The 17500-nt window shown below is 40.5% G+C and overlaps 1 protein-coding gene across 1 annotated transcript in view; it reads left to right on the forward strand.

The window, feature by feature from the left end:
* The window catches only part of LOC124952600 (zinc finger protein rotund), a 37361-nt gene that overhangs the window by 12986 nt on the left and 6875 nt on the right, over nucleotides 1-17500 (forward strand). The window contains exons 5-6 of the mRNA XM_047502718.1: nucleotides 15982-16152; nucleotides 16919-17038. Of these exons, the coding sequence (XP_047358674.1) occupies nucleotides 15988-16152; nucleotides 16919-17038 (285 nt within the window). The 5' untranslated portion in view covers nucleotides 15982-15987. The remainder of the gene's footprint in view (nucleotides 1-15981; nucleotides 16153-16918; nucleotides 17039-17500) is intronic.

Raw genomic sequence — 17500 nt, forward strand, 5'->3', positions numbered from 1 at the left:
ACGACGACGACGACGACGACGACGACGACGACGACAACGACGGCGACGACGACGACGACGACGACGACGACGACGACGACGATGACGACGACTATGAAGCTTAGTTAAGTAGTGCAAGCGTAAGAGTGCTTCGACATCAAGAGGTCAGTAACCAGCAAGCGATCGTTTCGTTTCGTTTCGTTCCGTTCCGTTCCGGTTAGCCGAGCCGCGGCACAGCACTTTGGCCGCTACAACCGCACGCGGAAAGAACGACTGTTCCGCAAACTTTAATTTTATCTTTGAAAAAATTATTAGAAATAAGAGATTTTATGTCGCTAGTCGGAAAAGAATCTTCCTTTTTTTTAAGATTCATACAAAACATTAGATCGATCATTCTTTTTATATTAAAGATTATAGAAATAAAAAGAAATTATTGTCTTCTCCAAATACTTGTCGAATTTCTAAGATTAATCCTAATAAATATATGACATAATAAATGTGACAATGATGTCTTGACTTATGTTTTCATATATATGAAACAAAAACCAGTTTGGATTATCTATAACATTTTTATGGATCATATAATAAAAAAGAACTTACTCGGTTCTCGTAAATGTTACAAGGATTTATACAAAGAGAGCATTTGCTTTTTTACTTCGGGCAAATCAGAATTGTAGCTGTAATTTCTCGCGGCCCTGAAATTCACTCGTAACCTTCGACGTAACGATCGCGTTCGGCGGACGGTAAAGCACGATTACGACTTTCTCGTAACCGAATCTGTTGCTTCCTACGTACTAGTCCGCCTACGCGATCGGGTAATCGTGGATAACGTGAACATAGAGAGAAAGAGAAAAAAAGAAAGAAAGAGAGAGAGAGAGGGAGAGAGAGAGAAAGAGAAAAGAACATTTCCTGGTGATTTTGCTTTTGTTCGTTATTAACATATTCGCAAGCTTTAAAAGTTTTTCTTTTCTTTTTGGTGACAAGTTCGTTACCGATCTATCTCCTTCTAACGACAACGCCTTCCTGCCATTTGATAAATTTCAAGATCTTGCGTGTGCGAGTGCATACTCGATTTATAAATGACGCCTACAGTGCGGAGATTACAACGCGTCGGTGATTTTTACGAAGAGATACGCCGGCAAGCGCGTAGGCGCGAGCTCGGAGAGTTTAATGCCGGGGAAGGCGATTCATGGGGAACGCGCTATATACGCCGATACTGTTATAGATAGATAGGTAGGTACCTAGGTAGGTATATATCCTCTCGCTCGGCAAGGAAGGAGGATGCAGAAGGAAGTAGTGGCATAATGACAACACCGACGGAGCAATCTCCTGCTCGTGCTAAGGAATAATTTTATTCGATCGACGTTTATTGTTCAAAAATTCCTTTTTACTTGATGATAGAATGTTACAAAAGGAAGATTTTCACTTTTATGATTAAATTCATAGCTAAGGGTAGATAAATATAATGTTTTCAGATAATTAAAAAAGGTATGCAAGTAGTAAGTTAATAATTCCCGTAAAATAAAAAAAAAAAGATAAATAACAAAGATAATGAAATAAAATGTCGCAATGGAAGAGAACTTTCGATCTCCGTGAACATTTTGGTCATCCGTCTAAGGATAAACACGTCCTTGGGAATTGGTGAACTTTTCCAAGGAATATTGGTTTCTTTGAGTATCACATCGTTGTTCTCTAATCGCCGTCCTTCCGGACCGGTCTTTGGCTCGACGATCGTTGTCCTTCGGCCGTTAAGACGGAAGACAGTGGAAGGCGATGCTGGGCTCGTATTTTCGGAGGTCAGTAACCAGAGAGAAGGAAAGCATGCTGCCGGCGAAGGAAGGAAGGCCAGAAAAGTGGAGGAGAGGAGGAGACGGAAGAAGAGACCGTGTAGCTACGCGCGTGTAAACTCGACTCTTGTGAAAAGAGAGGGAGGATGAGAAGGAGGTGTGGGGAGATGGGGAAACGAGTGTTGTAAGATGAAAAGAGACGAAAGAGAGGTAGGTACGAACGAAGAAAGAAAGGATAAAAGAGAGAGGGAGAGGTAGGAGAGGCTGGCAGCAACAGGGGGGTGGGGAAGTACCGTTGTTCCTGTCGATGGGGAATGCTGAAGGCGAACGAAACGAAACGAAGGTGTATCGGCCGCAAAGCCGAAGGAGAAGAAGAGAGGGAATGAAGAAGGAACGTACGAAGGAACGAATGAACGAAGGAACGAACGAACGAACGAAGGAACGAAGCCGAAGTCGAAGGAAGGAACGAACCGCGAGAGTTGTGCTGCCGTTGTTGCTCCTCCTCGTTGAAGAGGAGGAAAAGAGAGAGAAAGAGAGAGAAAGAGAGAGAGAGAGAGAGAGAGAGAGAGAAAAAGAGATAGAGAAAGAAAGAAAGAAAGAGAAAAAGAGAGAGAGAGAGAGAGAGAGGAGGAGGAGGAAGAAGGGAGAGGTGGAACCGCGGCACAAGCGGACTCCTCTACTACCACCTTCTCTCTTCTCCTTTCTCGCTGCCCTCCACCGGTTCTTCTCTCTCTCGTCGTCGTATACGCGCGCAGAGGCGCTCTCTCGAAGTCCTACTCGCTTACACGTAGGTGCGTGCACGTACACGCCAGCTCGTAGGGGAAGAGAGCGAAGAAAGAGAGAGAAAGAGAGAGAGAAAGAAAGAGAGAGAGAGAGAGAGAGAGAGAGAAAGAGAGAGAGAGAGAGAGAAAGAGAGCGAGAAAGAGACACCTAGACTCACCTTACTCGCCGTACTCGTCAGTCCAAACCACGCGGCTTCGCACGGTGTACACGACCGTACGTCAAGGACGAGGACTCTCTCAGTGTTCCTTCGCCCGCGCGAAGAGCAAAGTGTTCGCGGTACTTCGATACCGCAACTATCCAATACTTTTCCCTCGTTCGGTACCCCGTTTTTCCTTCACGCGTGCACGCACGCGCGTGTACATCACCGCGAATTTTCCCCGAAAAAAAAAACAAACGGATTGCATTTTAAGGAAAAGAAGCAAAAGAAGACGATCTTTCCAAGGAGATCTATTGCGACGGATTTATTTAGTACTCCGGGCTATTCGCTGCCGTCATTTCACGGATCACTCGTTGGATCTTTTTCCAAGGACTCTCTGAAAGTGTCGACGACGTCTTCTTCCTACAAGATTGTCAATAACACAGTACAGGATATCCGTCGTTGTCGTTCGTGATCGTGATCTATCGACGACCGTCGTCGTTTCGGAAAGTATGACAGTGACACCGTTGACGTGTAAATTTTGACAATTCTGCTCGAGGAAGGGATCCATCGGTTTCCAGATAACCCTCAGCAAGGTGAGTGCTACAGAGGTGAATCGACGTTGGAAACTCGTAATAACTCGTATTCTCGCTTCTGGAGACGCGTCCTCGCTTCGTTATCGTCCACGCGTGCCATTGACCTCGCACCATCAGGAGAATAGCGGCAATATGAACGCGTTAAAGAGAACGCGTTTTCTCGTTATTCTTGTCATATTCATGCATAGAGAAAGAGAAAGAGAGAAAGAGAGAGAGAGAGAGAGAGTGAGAGGGAAAAAGAAAGAGAGAGAGAGGGAGAGAGTAAAAAAGCACGAGTGTAATTTACCTACTCCCTTCGAAATGTCATCAACGAATCGCGTTCTAAACTTTATTTGTTACAGAAAAGACCAACCCCTAACCTAATACATTACGATATTCGTCAATCCCATTTCTTTCGAATTTTATCTCGCGATTCGTAAAACGTCTGGACCGTAGCAGCTAGACTTTACTTGGGATCACCAGGCCGACTAGCTTATCGATCGTCGTCTTGTCGCAAGGATACGTCGTGGATACATACTCCTTACGATTCCTCACGATTCCTTACGATTCTTTACGATTCTTTGTAGAATAGTTTCATTTGGTAATCGTCAAACCTATTCAAAATATGAAAGTAAAATTTTCTTTCACAATCGTAAACAATAAAACAGTTTTATGCCTATATCAATGATATCATTTAGTTATATTATATTGTCACAGTATGACATAGGACAAATCCGTTTAATATTTTTTGTTTTCAGCTTTAGAAAAAAGCGAAATCAAAGTGACACACTTTTCTCAAAATAATATGAAAATAGATAGTTAAACTATTCTAAAGTGTTCTTTTACGTTTCATTTTCAAATAATACTTCAATGATGATCCTCAATCGATCTTATGATGTCCTTGTTACATTATAGAAGTGTTTCTTAGCATTCGTTCTTTAAGAGCTTTCGTCCCTAACGGTACGAGAACGAAACTCTTATAAAATGAAGAAAAAGAAAAAAGAAAACAGCAACGGTAAAAGCAATAACGCAAGCCGCGTTTCACGGAGCGCACCGGGTATAATCGATTTATTTACCGTGAATTTTTACACGATCATGCGAAAAATACAAAGGGTCGATCGCTGTGCAAAGTTGAAACTAATATCGAGAGTTCAAGCTCATTATTGACATCAAATAATTCAAATAAGAAAAAAAAGAGAAAAAAAGGAGAAAGAAAGGAAAAAAAAGAAACAAAAAAGAAACCGTATGGACATGAGAGGTCAATGACCTTCAAAATACTGAAACCTGGCAACACCGAATACAAATTTATTATTCGATATTCTCTATCATTTTTACATTTTTTTTTTTTTTTTTTTTTATCCGATTAAGCTTATTATGAACGATCTTACAAAGAGTTTTATTAAAAAAGAAAAAGAAAAAGAAAAATAAAAACAAAAAATAAAAATATATAAGAAATATAATAAGCAGTTGATAATGAGAAAGGAAAAGAGACAAGTAACAGGAGTTGGTAAAAGATCGTCACGATAGATCGTTACGAGAGAGAGAGCAGGTTCGTTCATAAGAGAACACCGTTAAACACTTACGTTTCCTAATATGACATAACGGTGCCCCGTTACCTTTACCCTCAAAGATATCGTCTCAAAATGAAAATTTGACGAAGCTGGGTCCATTGAAAAAAAGAAAGAGAGTGAGAAAAAGAGAGAGGGAACAAGGGCATTTCTCCTTTATCTGTATCTGTACAAGAACTTTTGAAGGGAAGAGAAAAGGATAAATCAAAATAGCTTATATATAAACGAAACGTTCTTTTCGATTTCGAGATGGTCACGTCGCTAAAGAAAATAATGAAAGAGTTCGCGAATGACTAGTAATGTGACATAACGGTAAACGCGCAGCACTATACGAAGTCTTGGTCGTTGCAAACTTACACGGGCGTAATCATTCTGGAACAGGGGAGGAGGAGAGGGGAGGAATAGGCTGGACGATTTATCGAAATGGTCGATTCACCTTTTGCGGCTGAATCATTTTCCTTTTTCTTTTTTGTTTATTGAAAAATCTTATTTAAATTTCAATTTGATGAATTCAATTCGTTCTATCGTCTCTTGAATAAATATATGGGAATTCATTTTTTTTTATTTTGTTTTTATTTTTGTTCTTTTTTCCTTGACAAAATCAAAATACAAAGGTCATGACAGGATCACTAGTTTTCTCGAATTCCAAACATTAGAGACGCGATTATACCGATCATATTCAATAAATTCGAAATGAGGGTAGATAGGAACGCTTTCTCCGTCTTTAGAGAAGCGGAAAAAAGGGAATCAGGGGTGGTCGATGACCGTGTCGCGTTCCTAGGCCTAGCCTAGATTCAAGCGCCGCGAGCGAGTGGCGAAGCTGAAAGTACCGTAGCGCCATTTTCCATGCAAAAATTGCGCTTGTCCTGCGCGATTCCGTGATAATACACACGTCGAGCCGTAAAGTATTACGCGTTACCGTAACGATGACCGTCCACCATCTACGGGGTGTCCCGTATTTACGGTTCCGTAAACCGTTTCGAATCTACTTCCCCTTCTTTAGATTCATTTTCTATTTTTTTTTTCTCGAATAAATTTTTATAAATTTTTACAAGATAATCTTACGACAATACCAATAACTTTCTTTTATATATCAATAAATATCTTAAATTATTTGTAAAATAAATATATCAGGATAAAATGAAAAAGAATACACGGAAATAAATAGATCAGAATTTGTCAAATTAGATACTACCTATTCCACGCGAGTGTAACGAACTTGTCCCGCATTTTCCGCATCGTACAAACTGAATTCCCAAAGTATTACGCGGTACCATAACCCCGATTAACAGTCTATACAGGGTGCTTCCAAAGAAAGCACCTAATCTCTTTTCTTCGAAACTCGTCGACGAGAATCTATGAGAAAAATTCTGCGGTAAGCGAATCTCTTTCTTTCATCTTTAAATTAGCTATCAAGCACGATATCGATTCAAAGGTAAATGTCAGTGGAAATTTGATTGCACGGTTATGAACACGGTGGAATCTGGAGTTTATCGTGTTTCGAGTTACCGTTGAAATTGGTCACATTTGCTAAAGAAATACGACGATCTTATCTATAACAATTTTATAAAAATAAAAGGTAATACGTTAAAATTCTTAATAAATACCATAGAAAATTCGAGGATTTTCATTGGCAATAGAAAAAAAAAAAGAGAAAGAGAGAGAGAGAGAGAGAGAGAGAGAGAGAGAGAGAGAGAGAGAGAGAGAGAAAAGAGTGCAAAGAAAAAAAATAAAAAGTCGATAAGATCAATCGAAAGTAAAATTCTTATTTAAGAGCATTAAATGTATTAAGATAATATATAATGAAAAGTTTATGAATGACAGATGAGAGAATTCATTTCGATATTTCGAAGGGGACAAATTTAATCCTTTTTTCTTTTTTTTTTCTTTTTTTTTTCTCTTTTTATTCTTTTTTTTTTTTTTTTTTTCAATTTAGGAGAAAAGAGTATCCGATATAACCGGTGTCTCTTTAGAACGCGTACGACTTGTAGCGCGTAAGCGTAGCCGTAGGTACTAGGTATATAGGAGGCTCGCGAATCGAGCTCTCGAGGAGTCAATGACCGTTCTACATTGACGCGTTGCGCCGGCCTGAGTGCCGGCTGAGTTGAGTAAAGTCACGGCCAGCCGTCAGCCGTGAGATTCCCTCCCTTCGCTTCACTTCGCTTCTCTTTAGCCTTGCTCCGACCAGTGACAGCGCCGAGTCACTCTCGAACCGTTCAACTTTTTTCATCATACTTTTCCTTACCGACGCGGAAATTCAACTTGTCCTTATTTCTCATTTTCCCTTTTTCTTTCTTATTTTCTTTGTCCTTTGTCTGTTATCTTATTTCTTTTTTCACATTTTTTTCCCCCGCTTTCTTTCTTTCTTTCTCTCTTTTTTTCTTTTTTCTTGGTTTTTTTTTTCTTTTTCTTTTTTTCATTAATACACACTCTCTCATTCGTAATAATCATCGAAAATATAATCGAAGAATAATCGATGGACGATGACTTTTCGATGTTTAATCAAAAAGGTTTTTTCTTTTTAACTTTGTGAACTTTTCAAAAATATCAACGATCATATGATCTAAAGGCAAACGTGGACATTACCGTACATGAAAAATAAAAAGATAATACTAAATCGAAATGTCACTGTAACTAGAAAAAAAGTCACTGGATTTAGAAAAAAAGGGGGAAGAAAAAGGCAAATTTCATTATCGTCGTTCGATATTTCGATAGGTAATCTTGATTAATTAATAATTAATTAGTACGAACTCTCGAGGCAATAATATGGAAAGCGAGCAAAGAGCGAAGCAGGAAGCAACGCGATAGCGATGTACGCGAACATAGCTTGAGTTTGATCGAGTGAAATAAAACACTTTCGAAAGTTATTGTTTTAAGAAAAATTGATTATTTTCTTGCACTAAAAAAGATCTTGCTGATCAAATTATTACTCGATAACGATCGACTCGTATTAGTATAATGATGATACTTGTTGCAAATCGAAATCGTGATAAAAAAAAATTAACATTTTCTCAGTAACTGTTTAATGACTTGGAACTATTGATATTCTGACGATCGACTAGACGTCATTTATCTAGGAGCGTGGCATATTAAAAAAAAAAAAAAAAGAAAAAGAAAAAAAAAGATATCTTCAAACATTCAAAATAGGCTGAGAGGAAGCGAGCGTTCAATGACGAAATTATAGAAAAATGATTGTTGTTCTCGTCGGAAGTTTAACGCATTCAAACGTGGTCGAAAGGAATAATATGTACGCGAGTCGGGAGTCTGCGAGCACGGTCGTTTGTTATATAAGGTGAAAGGGCGGCTGGCATTGACATTGAAGTTCGCCATTCAATGCGGAAACGAGCGGACTCCGTTATTTAATCTTTCTCACACACAACTATTAAGTACTAATAGGATATATCGAACGATTTTTAATTTGATCCTATCGATTATAATGACAAATTATTTATATTATATCATAAATCGACTTTTGAAACATTTCCTCATGGCCGATATGGTCAGAACGAAAAGAGAGAGAACGACTGAGATTCAACAAATTTCATTACAGACATTTCTATAGTTGTATCAAACGCGCCAACTACTGCTATCGAGAAACGAAAGCGTTCGACTTGCCTCAAGACACTGTTAACCCTAGATACCGACGATACGGATACGACATTGACAATCAAGAATTTCGTGTCATCGTGAACAAATATTGAAAGAAAAAAAAAGTAAAATCCTTGTAATGCAAATAATAATCTCGATTTGGTATAATGGAGTTCAGAAGACACGTTTTACATATAAGTTGGACTCGTTTGAAAGTGAAAATGTCGAAGGAAAAAGGGTTTAAGAAAATTCGTCATCAATAGCGATAGACACACGTTAGAGATCGTTAAAGCGGTCCGTTTCGTATAAGGATGCCGATGTGCCGGTTCGCGGCACGAAGTGTGCTATTACAAAATGGGTTATGCAGCGCGCAAGAGAGTCGGGTTCAACAACCGACGGAACGGTGAACCGAGCTGCGCAAAGCGCGCAGTCCTCGCGAGCCGCGCAGCCCGCTAGCGGCCAAGAGACGCGATATAGCGGTCGGCCGTGACTGTGGAGAGGAAAGGAGAAGAAAGAAAGGAGAAAGAGAGAAAGAGAGAGAGAGAGAGAGAGAGAGAGAGAGAGAGAAAGACAGGTCCCCTCGATACTACGCCACTGCTACTGATCACGTGGCCTCATTGAAAGCACCGGCGCACGTACGACCTGACGTCGGTCACTACTACTTTGCTCGCGGAAACCGCACGGGGCTGACCAGATCCCATCTGTTTCCACTTGTACTTTTGCTATCTCTTTTCATACCATATAAAGATTTTCTCTTTGTCGTGTTAACGAAGGACAAATTTTAAACCAGAGTGATAAATTCGAAATACTAATATAGTCAGGGTCAATGAGAAGCGAAATGTCAATGCTCGACGAAATCACCATCGTCGTAGATATTCTCTATAAAAAATTTTTTATAATTTCGAAACAGTCGAAGGTGAGAATATCAGCGAAGTCGATGTCTCTAACTTGACGTGACGATTCATTTGCACGTTACATAAGAACCCGAGTATACCGAGGTTTCCTTTTAAGGAGTATATAGTCGACTCGGGAGGTCTTCGCCTTCGCGATGCATAATACGATCGCCGAAAGAATCTCGCAAGACAAGAGGAAAGAAGATGCAAAAGAGAGAAAGAGAGAGAGAGAAGGTGTAAGAGAGAAAAAGAGAACAAATTGTGTATATGTCTTACGCTTTTAACACGTACTACAGTACGTAGAGATCGTACTGCATGAGGCTTTACCGAAAACGAATTCGGTTTTACTTTTGGCTGTGTCTCCTGTCCGGTCGTAGAACGGTACCTGGCGCACCTGTACACGCATAGACGCGCGCATAGTGGCCCACGTGTGGACGCGTCCTCGCGCACTCACAGTTTTACGATCGTTTAGTCGTCGTACCTATACGGTACCTTGGTACACACACTGCTATGTACAGTTAGGCGAGTAATGCGGTTTGGTTTCGATGGCGGAACGTGCCACTCTACAGGAACGGATCGAGCATGACGTTCAATATCGTCGTCGTTACATTTGCACGTTAAAATTGAATCGAAACGAAATAACTCGTAGCTCCGATGCAACGTTTGCTTAAACAACCGTATATTCTCGTGAGATTGGACTTTTTGTTTCTAAGAAAAAAGTAAAAGAAAAAAAAAAGTAAAAAAGGAAGAACGAACGAAGATAAACATCGATGATGATCCGCCCCTGGAAGGCACACACGTACGGGCGCGAGAACGCGTAGGTAGGTGTAAAAGGGGATCCCCTATGGGGATATCGGAACCTCGTTACTCAGCGCACCATACCTATGGTGTGGTCCAAGTCCAAGTCCAAGTAGACCTCCAAGTGGGACAACGACCGGTAGAGACCTTCTTTCGGATCCGTGGCGAGAGAATGGAAGAAGGTGCTGCGAACGTCGCAGTGAACGAGGAGAAAGAAGGACGAAGCGGTAGGAGAGGGCCCGTAGATCGCAACTTGGGAAGGGGAATCGCGGACTCACTTCGCTAATTCACTTGCTCTTCGCTTTTCCGGTTTACATTTCGCTACCAGCCAAGAGTATGACGGCCTTTAAAACGACGCGACGGTTGCTGACTACTTTTTCTCTTTTTTCTTTTTCTTTTTCTTTTTCTTTTTCTTTTTCTTTTTCTTTTCCTTTTTTTTTTTGCTTTTTCTTTAGCGCCACGAACGCGTCGCAGCGACTTTTACGGTATCTTTCGCATTCCCGATAAACACGTAAAGAAGGTTTCGGAAGAAATTTTCAATAACGTCTAGGCTTTGCCGACACGTCTGGCTTAGCCCGAGGTCGATAACACTCGTAGCTTCGAACCGGAACACGTTGATGCATTTGACCTTCTTCTAGAAATTGTTAAGGCCGTCGTACGTTTCACTTTGGAGTAACGTTTCGTCGCTAAAATTATCTCCGCTCGATGATTTGAACATGCGAGTTGTTTAGAAATATATTAGATTGTAAAAAAGAAATATGTATATAATATACACACACACACACACACACATATATATATACACATACGAACATATGTATATATGTACGAGTTCTCATCCAAGAGATTAAAGTTTTCTTAGCGAAATGAAAAGAAAAAAGAAAAGAAGATTCGTCTAATGCATTGAGTAGGAAGAACCATAGAAAATGATGGTCTTATAGATCTGCCTGTCTTCGAGGAGAGAAAAGATCATCGACCCGAAGTAACGTATCTGGGTTAGTAGTCGTCGAGCGTCGATTCGCGCGAAAACTTCTTTCTTTCGCTAGGGGAAGGAAGGATTCCGTGAGTAGTTGTGAAAATCAAGGAAGAGGTCGACGCTCTCGTAGTTATCGTGTTCGTCGTCGTCGTCGTCGTCGTCGTCGTCGTCGTCGTCGTCGTCGTCGTCGTCTTCGTCGTCGTCGTCGTTATCGTTATCATCATAGTCGAATTGCGAGCAAATTTGCTATTGGACGACCGAGGCCCTAAAAAAAAAGATTTTACTCACGTAACTTTATAGATAAAATCGAGACCGGTCTTTGGAATTAAGATCGAAAAAGAGAGAGAAAAGCAACATACTTCTCTACAAATTGCAGTTCGTCGACCTTCCTTTCTTTTCGAAGACAAAGCATTAATCCTTCTAATTCGAAATTGACGACGCGCGAAGTGAGGAAAAAAAACGAAGTCACTTATTCGAAAATGCGCTTAGCCAATGAAAATGGAAGGTAACTGATCTTGAACGACCCTGACTTTAGTACTTGCGGAACCAATCCCCTTACAAGATATACCAGATAAATGTCGAACGTATTATGTTCTTAACGATCTCTAATAATATGTTTTATCTATGTCCAAAGATATTTTTCGAGAAATGATACGTACGTAAAAAGACGATATTTTTGCACGTACGTAAAGGTACCTACGTCTATGAAGAACGAAAAAGTTTACGCATACGTTTACAGGGTCGCGGATCGATTTCCATTGGATTTATGTGCTGTGAATACGGAAGAATCGAGACTACGCCGCCTAGAAAAGATATCATACGTGAGAATATTGGGAAATAGGAGGAAAGAAAAAAAATATGAAGGATATTAATGTAAAAAATACAAAACGAACTTAATAATTTCACCGATCTAACGATAGCTTAGAAAACTTTAATCCTAAATCCAAAGTAAAATTCATAATTAATTGTTCATCTCGAAATATCTTCTTTGAGATTGATTCACGAGGAGCACTTTCGCCTGCTTTTTTGTCGACCGACGGAGCTTATTATATCCGGAAGTTGTTGAAACAATTAAACTTAGAAGCGATCGGCGCATGCACTTTGCAACGAAACGGAGAGAGAAAGAGAAAGAAAGAGAGAGAGAGAGAGAGAGAGAGAGAGAGAGAGAGAGACGTGGTTGCACTCGTTGGAGTAGGTGAAGGGGTTGAAACGGGTAACGAGAACGGGAGTCGAGACTGGAGGGAGAAAGTTGAGCGAGGGTGTGAGGAGGAAATGCAGGAGAGGGTGAGGGGATGAGAGTCGAGCCAAAGGAAGGAGAGAGAGAGAGAAAGAGAGAGAGAGACAGAGAGAGAGGAAAGCTGGGAGCGGGTCGATCGAAAGCGCAGCGCAGAGAAATGCACCACCTCTGCTCTTCTCTGCCAGTTTTGCTCGCACACACCGGCGCAACGCGTTCGAGAAAGAGGGAGGGAGATAGAAAGAGAGACACACACAGAGAGGGAGAGAGAGAGAGAGAGAGAGAGAGACAAAGAGAAAGAGAGAGAGAGACAGAACAGCGACCAATAGCGAGTGAGTGGCAGGGGAGGAAAGCAGGGGAGAAAGGAAGGAAGGAAGGGTGGAAGGGAGGAAGGGAGGACTCGGCAAGCCGACTCGCGTTGGGCTAGGTCAGGTCTAACCGAGTTCCACGCACACCGCTCTCTCTCTCTCTCCCTGCTATCCGCGAGAACCGAGCAAGCGGAGACCGTCCTTTTCCACGTCTCCTACGAGAATAACAGGAGCTCGCGAACCTCTCGAAATTCATCTGGTGCAAATTCGGAAAGGAAGCTTCCCGAAAATAGAACTAAACGAACGTGCTATTGCGAACCTACCCTTCCAACTCGGACGTAGAAAATTCGAAGCTCGAAACGATCGATCCTAGCTGTCCTCCGAGCAATTTCCGCGGCGCGCAACGCGGAAAATTCTACGCCTCTTTTGCCTCCTCGTAAAATTAAAAAGAGGAACGAACGAAGGCTTTGGAGTTATTCCCAAACTATCTCTATTGGTCATCGTCAAATCTCGAGGAAAGGTAGCTTATCGATAGGGTAAAAAGTGGAAGGGTAAAGAAAAGGGTGTAAGTGCGTGTGAGTGTTTTTAGCTCGGGATCTTTTTTTTTTCAAAAAGAAATAAACTCTAATAAATCGTAAGAAGAAAAAGAAGAAAGAAAATAGAGATGTTCGTACTGTGCATATCGGTGGCTTGCTTTTGGTGTTGCTAGTGGTAGTGCTAGTGAATTTGAAGATTAGAAAATATAAGAAGAAAAAGAAGTCGTGACAATTAATCGATCGGAGAAGATAAGAAAAGCTTCAAAGAAGGAGATCGACGACTGCTTGTCGTGCGGTGCTTGTTGATAAACAGCGTAGAGAAGGAGAGAGAGAGAGCATCGTGGATGGTCGTGAGCGAGGACAGCTCAAATCCATCGCAATTTCCCTTTTCCAATGTCCTGATAATCGATAACTCCCGCGTGCGTATCTGCGTGCGTGAATTCGTGAATTCGTGCATTCGTGCATTCGAACGAACGAACCTGCCGAATACTAAAAAAGAAAAGAGAGATAGACGCGATCGTTGTTGCGTCATAGGCCGATCGATTCACTCAAGATCGATTTCCCCGAACGAGTTGACAAATAAATGTTGACGTTAACGAACGCAAGGTTAGCCGGTGCGGTAGCACTCTGGTTAGGCCACTCACGCGAAGACGAAGCTAATTCTTCTTTCCTGAGACTCGAAATGCCGATTTCTTTAAGAAATCACAGAATCACGTAAGAGAGCCGAAGATAGGAGAGAAGGGAAGCCGATCCTCTCCTTTCGCTCGTATAGAAATAGAGAAAAAGAGAGAGAGAAAAAGAGAGAGAGAGAGAGAGAGAGAGAGAGAGAAAAGAGAGCTTTGATTCGTGAGAATCGCTAAAAGAAAAAGAGTGAGGGAGAGGGGGAGATAGAGATAGATATAGAAAGAGAGAGAAAGAGAGAGAGAGAGAGAGAGAGAGAGAGAGAGGGAGAGAGAAGAACAGCCAGATCGCCGACGCCTTCGACGTTTGGCCGACCGATGCTCCGAAAAACGCGAGCCGTGAGTCACTAGATAATATTATCAATTTGATAAACTTTTACTTAAGAGAAACGACCTCATCCTCTTACGCGCGAAAACGAATCGACGAATCTTGGTCAAATCGATTATGGATGATTTCGGTTAAAGATATAGAAAGGAATGTCGCGAATGGTAGGAAGAGGAGAAAGGCGAAGGGATAGAGACAGAGGCAGGGGCAGAGGCAGAGGTAGAGGCAGAGGCAGAAGTAGAGGCAAGAGGGGATTCTATGAACGTAGCGGTTCTTCGATTTAAAAGAGCGGTCATTGAACTCTCGCACGTGAGCTGAAAAAAGTCATTGAAAGAGAACCGTAAAGGGAATCGTCGATGGGGAATGCTGAAGATAGCATTCGTGCGCGATTTTCACGGAAATCAAAATTCAACGAGCGGCGAAAACTCGACCGGTGGCGATGGTGGTGGTGGTGATGGTGGTGGTGATGGTGATGGTGGTGGCGGCGGCGACGGCGGCGGCGGCGGCGGTGCTGGCGGTGGCGGCGGCGAGGATTGGACTTTAGAGTTTATGCTCCCACCCATCCCCATCCCCTTTCGCCGCTGCAGTCGATCAATGCGTGGACGGGTTTCACTTTCGCGATGTTAAAGCGTTGCATCACCACCACCAATCGAAAGCTTATAATAAAAAGGATACATCCTTAAGAACGATAATGCTTTTCGTCTTGATTTCTCTCGATTGATTTAAGATCTCAATATTTATAGATTAATTCCTTTTTCTTTATTTTTTGATCAAAGTTATTTAGAAACCATACCAAACGATATCTCTTTCTTGACTCTTCACGATTAATCGAGTCTAACGATGTTATTTGTCTTGTTACTACCCTGCAATTCAATATTTGTAACTGAAGAATTTATTTTTGAATCTAGTACTATTTCCGATCCCGAATAATTAAGTTATGTCCGTATATATATATATATATATATATATATATATATATATATATATATATATATATGTATATATATATATATATATATATATGTATACGGACATATATCTGATATATATATATCAGACAAGGATGAATATCATCTTAGAGAGACTTCTCAACACCTCCTAAATAGTCTTTTCTTGTCGATTTTTTCATTTTTAGTTTCCATCGAGAGACAAATATTTTTACGATGACCGATCATCTTATTTTAAGAACAATCTGTTTAAACTAAATTTTCTTCTCTTCCAGAGATCAAACAAAAAATGGTTCAAAAATCGTATCGAAAAATTCTATTAAAGTCGTAAATTCATTAAGAACATTTTAAAGCACTTAAAAGTTGCATTTAAAAGATCATCGAATGATATTAGAAAAAAATTCTTTGGAAAATCCGTAGCTAAGAAAAAACTTACGGACGAGTGATTTTAATTATCGTTAGCCGGATTAGTTTCATATTGGTGGTTATATATCGCTCTAAAAAAAGAATTTTTATATTGAGCTAAATTTGTTATCGCTTAGCTTAGATCGTTTAACGATTTTAATAATGACTTTGATAAAAAAACTGCCTTTTGCAGTAGATAACTTTATTCATAGAGACTCTGATATTAGTACCGTGTTACGTCTATCGTCGCAAAAGAAAATTATTCGTAAAAATTCGAATTGGAACAATTCGGAAAGTTTTTGAAAAACAATATTATCTTTCGATAATGAGAATTCCCCCCATCTTAAAAATTACATATAAGATGATAAAAGAGAAATGTTAAAAACACTTGTGAATAATTTGAAAAGAAACGTTTGTGTACTCGATAAATATTTATAAGCTAATTAAATGTTATTCCTTGCAGTAAAGGATGGAGGCCAGTGAATGGGATCACGCGACCTTGAGGGAGGAGGAATTCGAGCAACATGCCGTATACTTGGTACCGGATGTTACGGCATCACCTAGCGATACCAATCGAGCGGAAGCTTCGTTGCCGAGGAACCTCGTACTCAAGCCCTCTCAAGCCCTCAACGATGTACGTTCATCCACGAAAGAATCCTTTCTCGAGACCTCCTCGGTGAGAGTCGCGAGACGATCGAACAACGCTATATTACGATTACGATGCTAACTCATCTATTTTCTTGTAATCGTTTCTACGTCGTATCGTACCCCCATAGAATAACGAAAGTCACCGTATCGATCGATATTTGACCTAACTTCTGATTCCATGCTCGTAAATGTGTACACGAAAGGAGGGACAGTATTTTATCAAACTCGATCGAGCATCACAAAGCTAATTAACTTGTAAAGTGTGATCATGGACCGAACGTAAGTGCATTTAAAGTTCACGCTTAAAACGTAACCGAGACGCGAGGAATATTATTACGATGGAAAAGCCTCTTTACTGTTTCCGAAAAAAAGAATCTAGGGGAAATTCTAGGAAATATTTTCATTTGCTTTTAAGACGAATGCGATCGTCTTATTTTTCATTCCCCGTATCGACGTGCAATATGCTCTATGGAAACTAGTAAATATAATAAAATACTAACCCACTTATCACCGTTATGTTCGTGTACTAATAGATAGATTATCTTAGATCGAGGTTGAGATAATAGTTAAAATTTTGTTATTTCCATACTCATATAAAAATATATAATTTTAAGAAACTATTAAACGAGCATGGATTCAGATGAATGATTTCATTAAAGTGAACTCGTAACTCGTAATAAACGAATAAATATTATAATAAGATAATATAATACAATCTCGTTAATCGTCTATCTCATTTGATCTATGCATAGATGTTGGGCGTCTGGAGTACAAGTTATATCCCAAAGGGCACGCGTTTCGGACCACTAGTGGGCCAGGTTTATACCAAGGATTCGGTGCCCGCTGATGCAAACAGGAAGTACTTTTGGAGGGTAAGAATTAGGATCGATTAGCAAACATCATCTTTTCGTACACACGAATGTTCAAATTTATCGTCGATAATACGAGACGATACGAGTATCGATAAGAAAAGAACATAAGAAAAAAGAAAAAAAAAGGAAAAGTTGAAAACGCGCATACGTGCTCTTACGAGATCGACGAACGAGGTGGGAAACCAAAGATGCTGTGCGCGCGCGTATACAGCAACGAGAAAGAGAGAGAAAAGACTACCAAGACCAGAAACTGGTTTTAACAGATCGAGCAAGCCTTAAAACGAAAGCCGCGAAGCCATCGATGACTCGTAACTCATCAATTCGTTACGATGAACTTCGATTCCTTGCAAACGACTCTTACGTTAACTTTTTAATATTTTCTAGTTTCCTTCTGGTAAACTTATTGTTTGTACTTTAATCGATTATTTTCTACGAAGAAAATGATGCATATAAACGTTAATT

The sequence above is a fragment of the Vespa velutina genome, chromosome 10, assembly GCF_912470025.1.
Source record: "Vespa velutina chromosome 10, iVesVel2.1, whole genome shotgun sequence".
In the NCBI taxonomy this organism is placed as follows: Eukaryota; Metazoa; Arthropoda; class Insecta; order Hymenoptera; family Vespidae; genus Vespa; species Vespa velutina.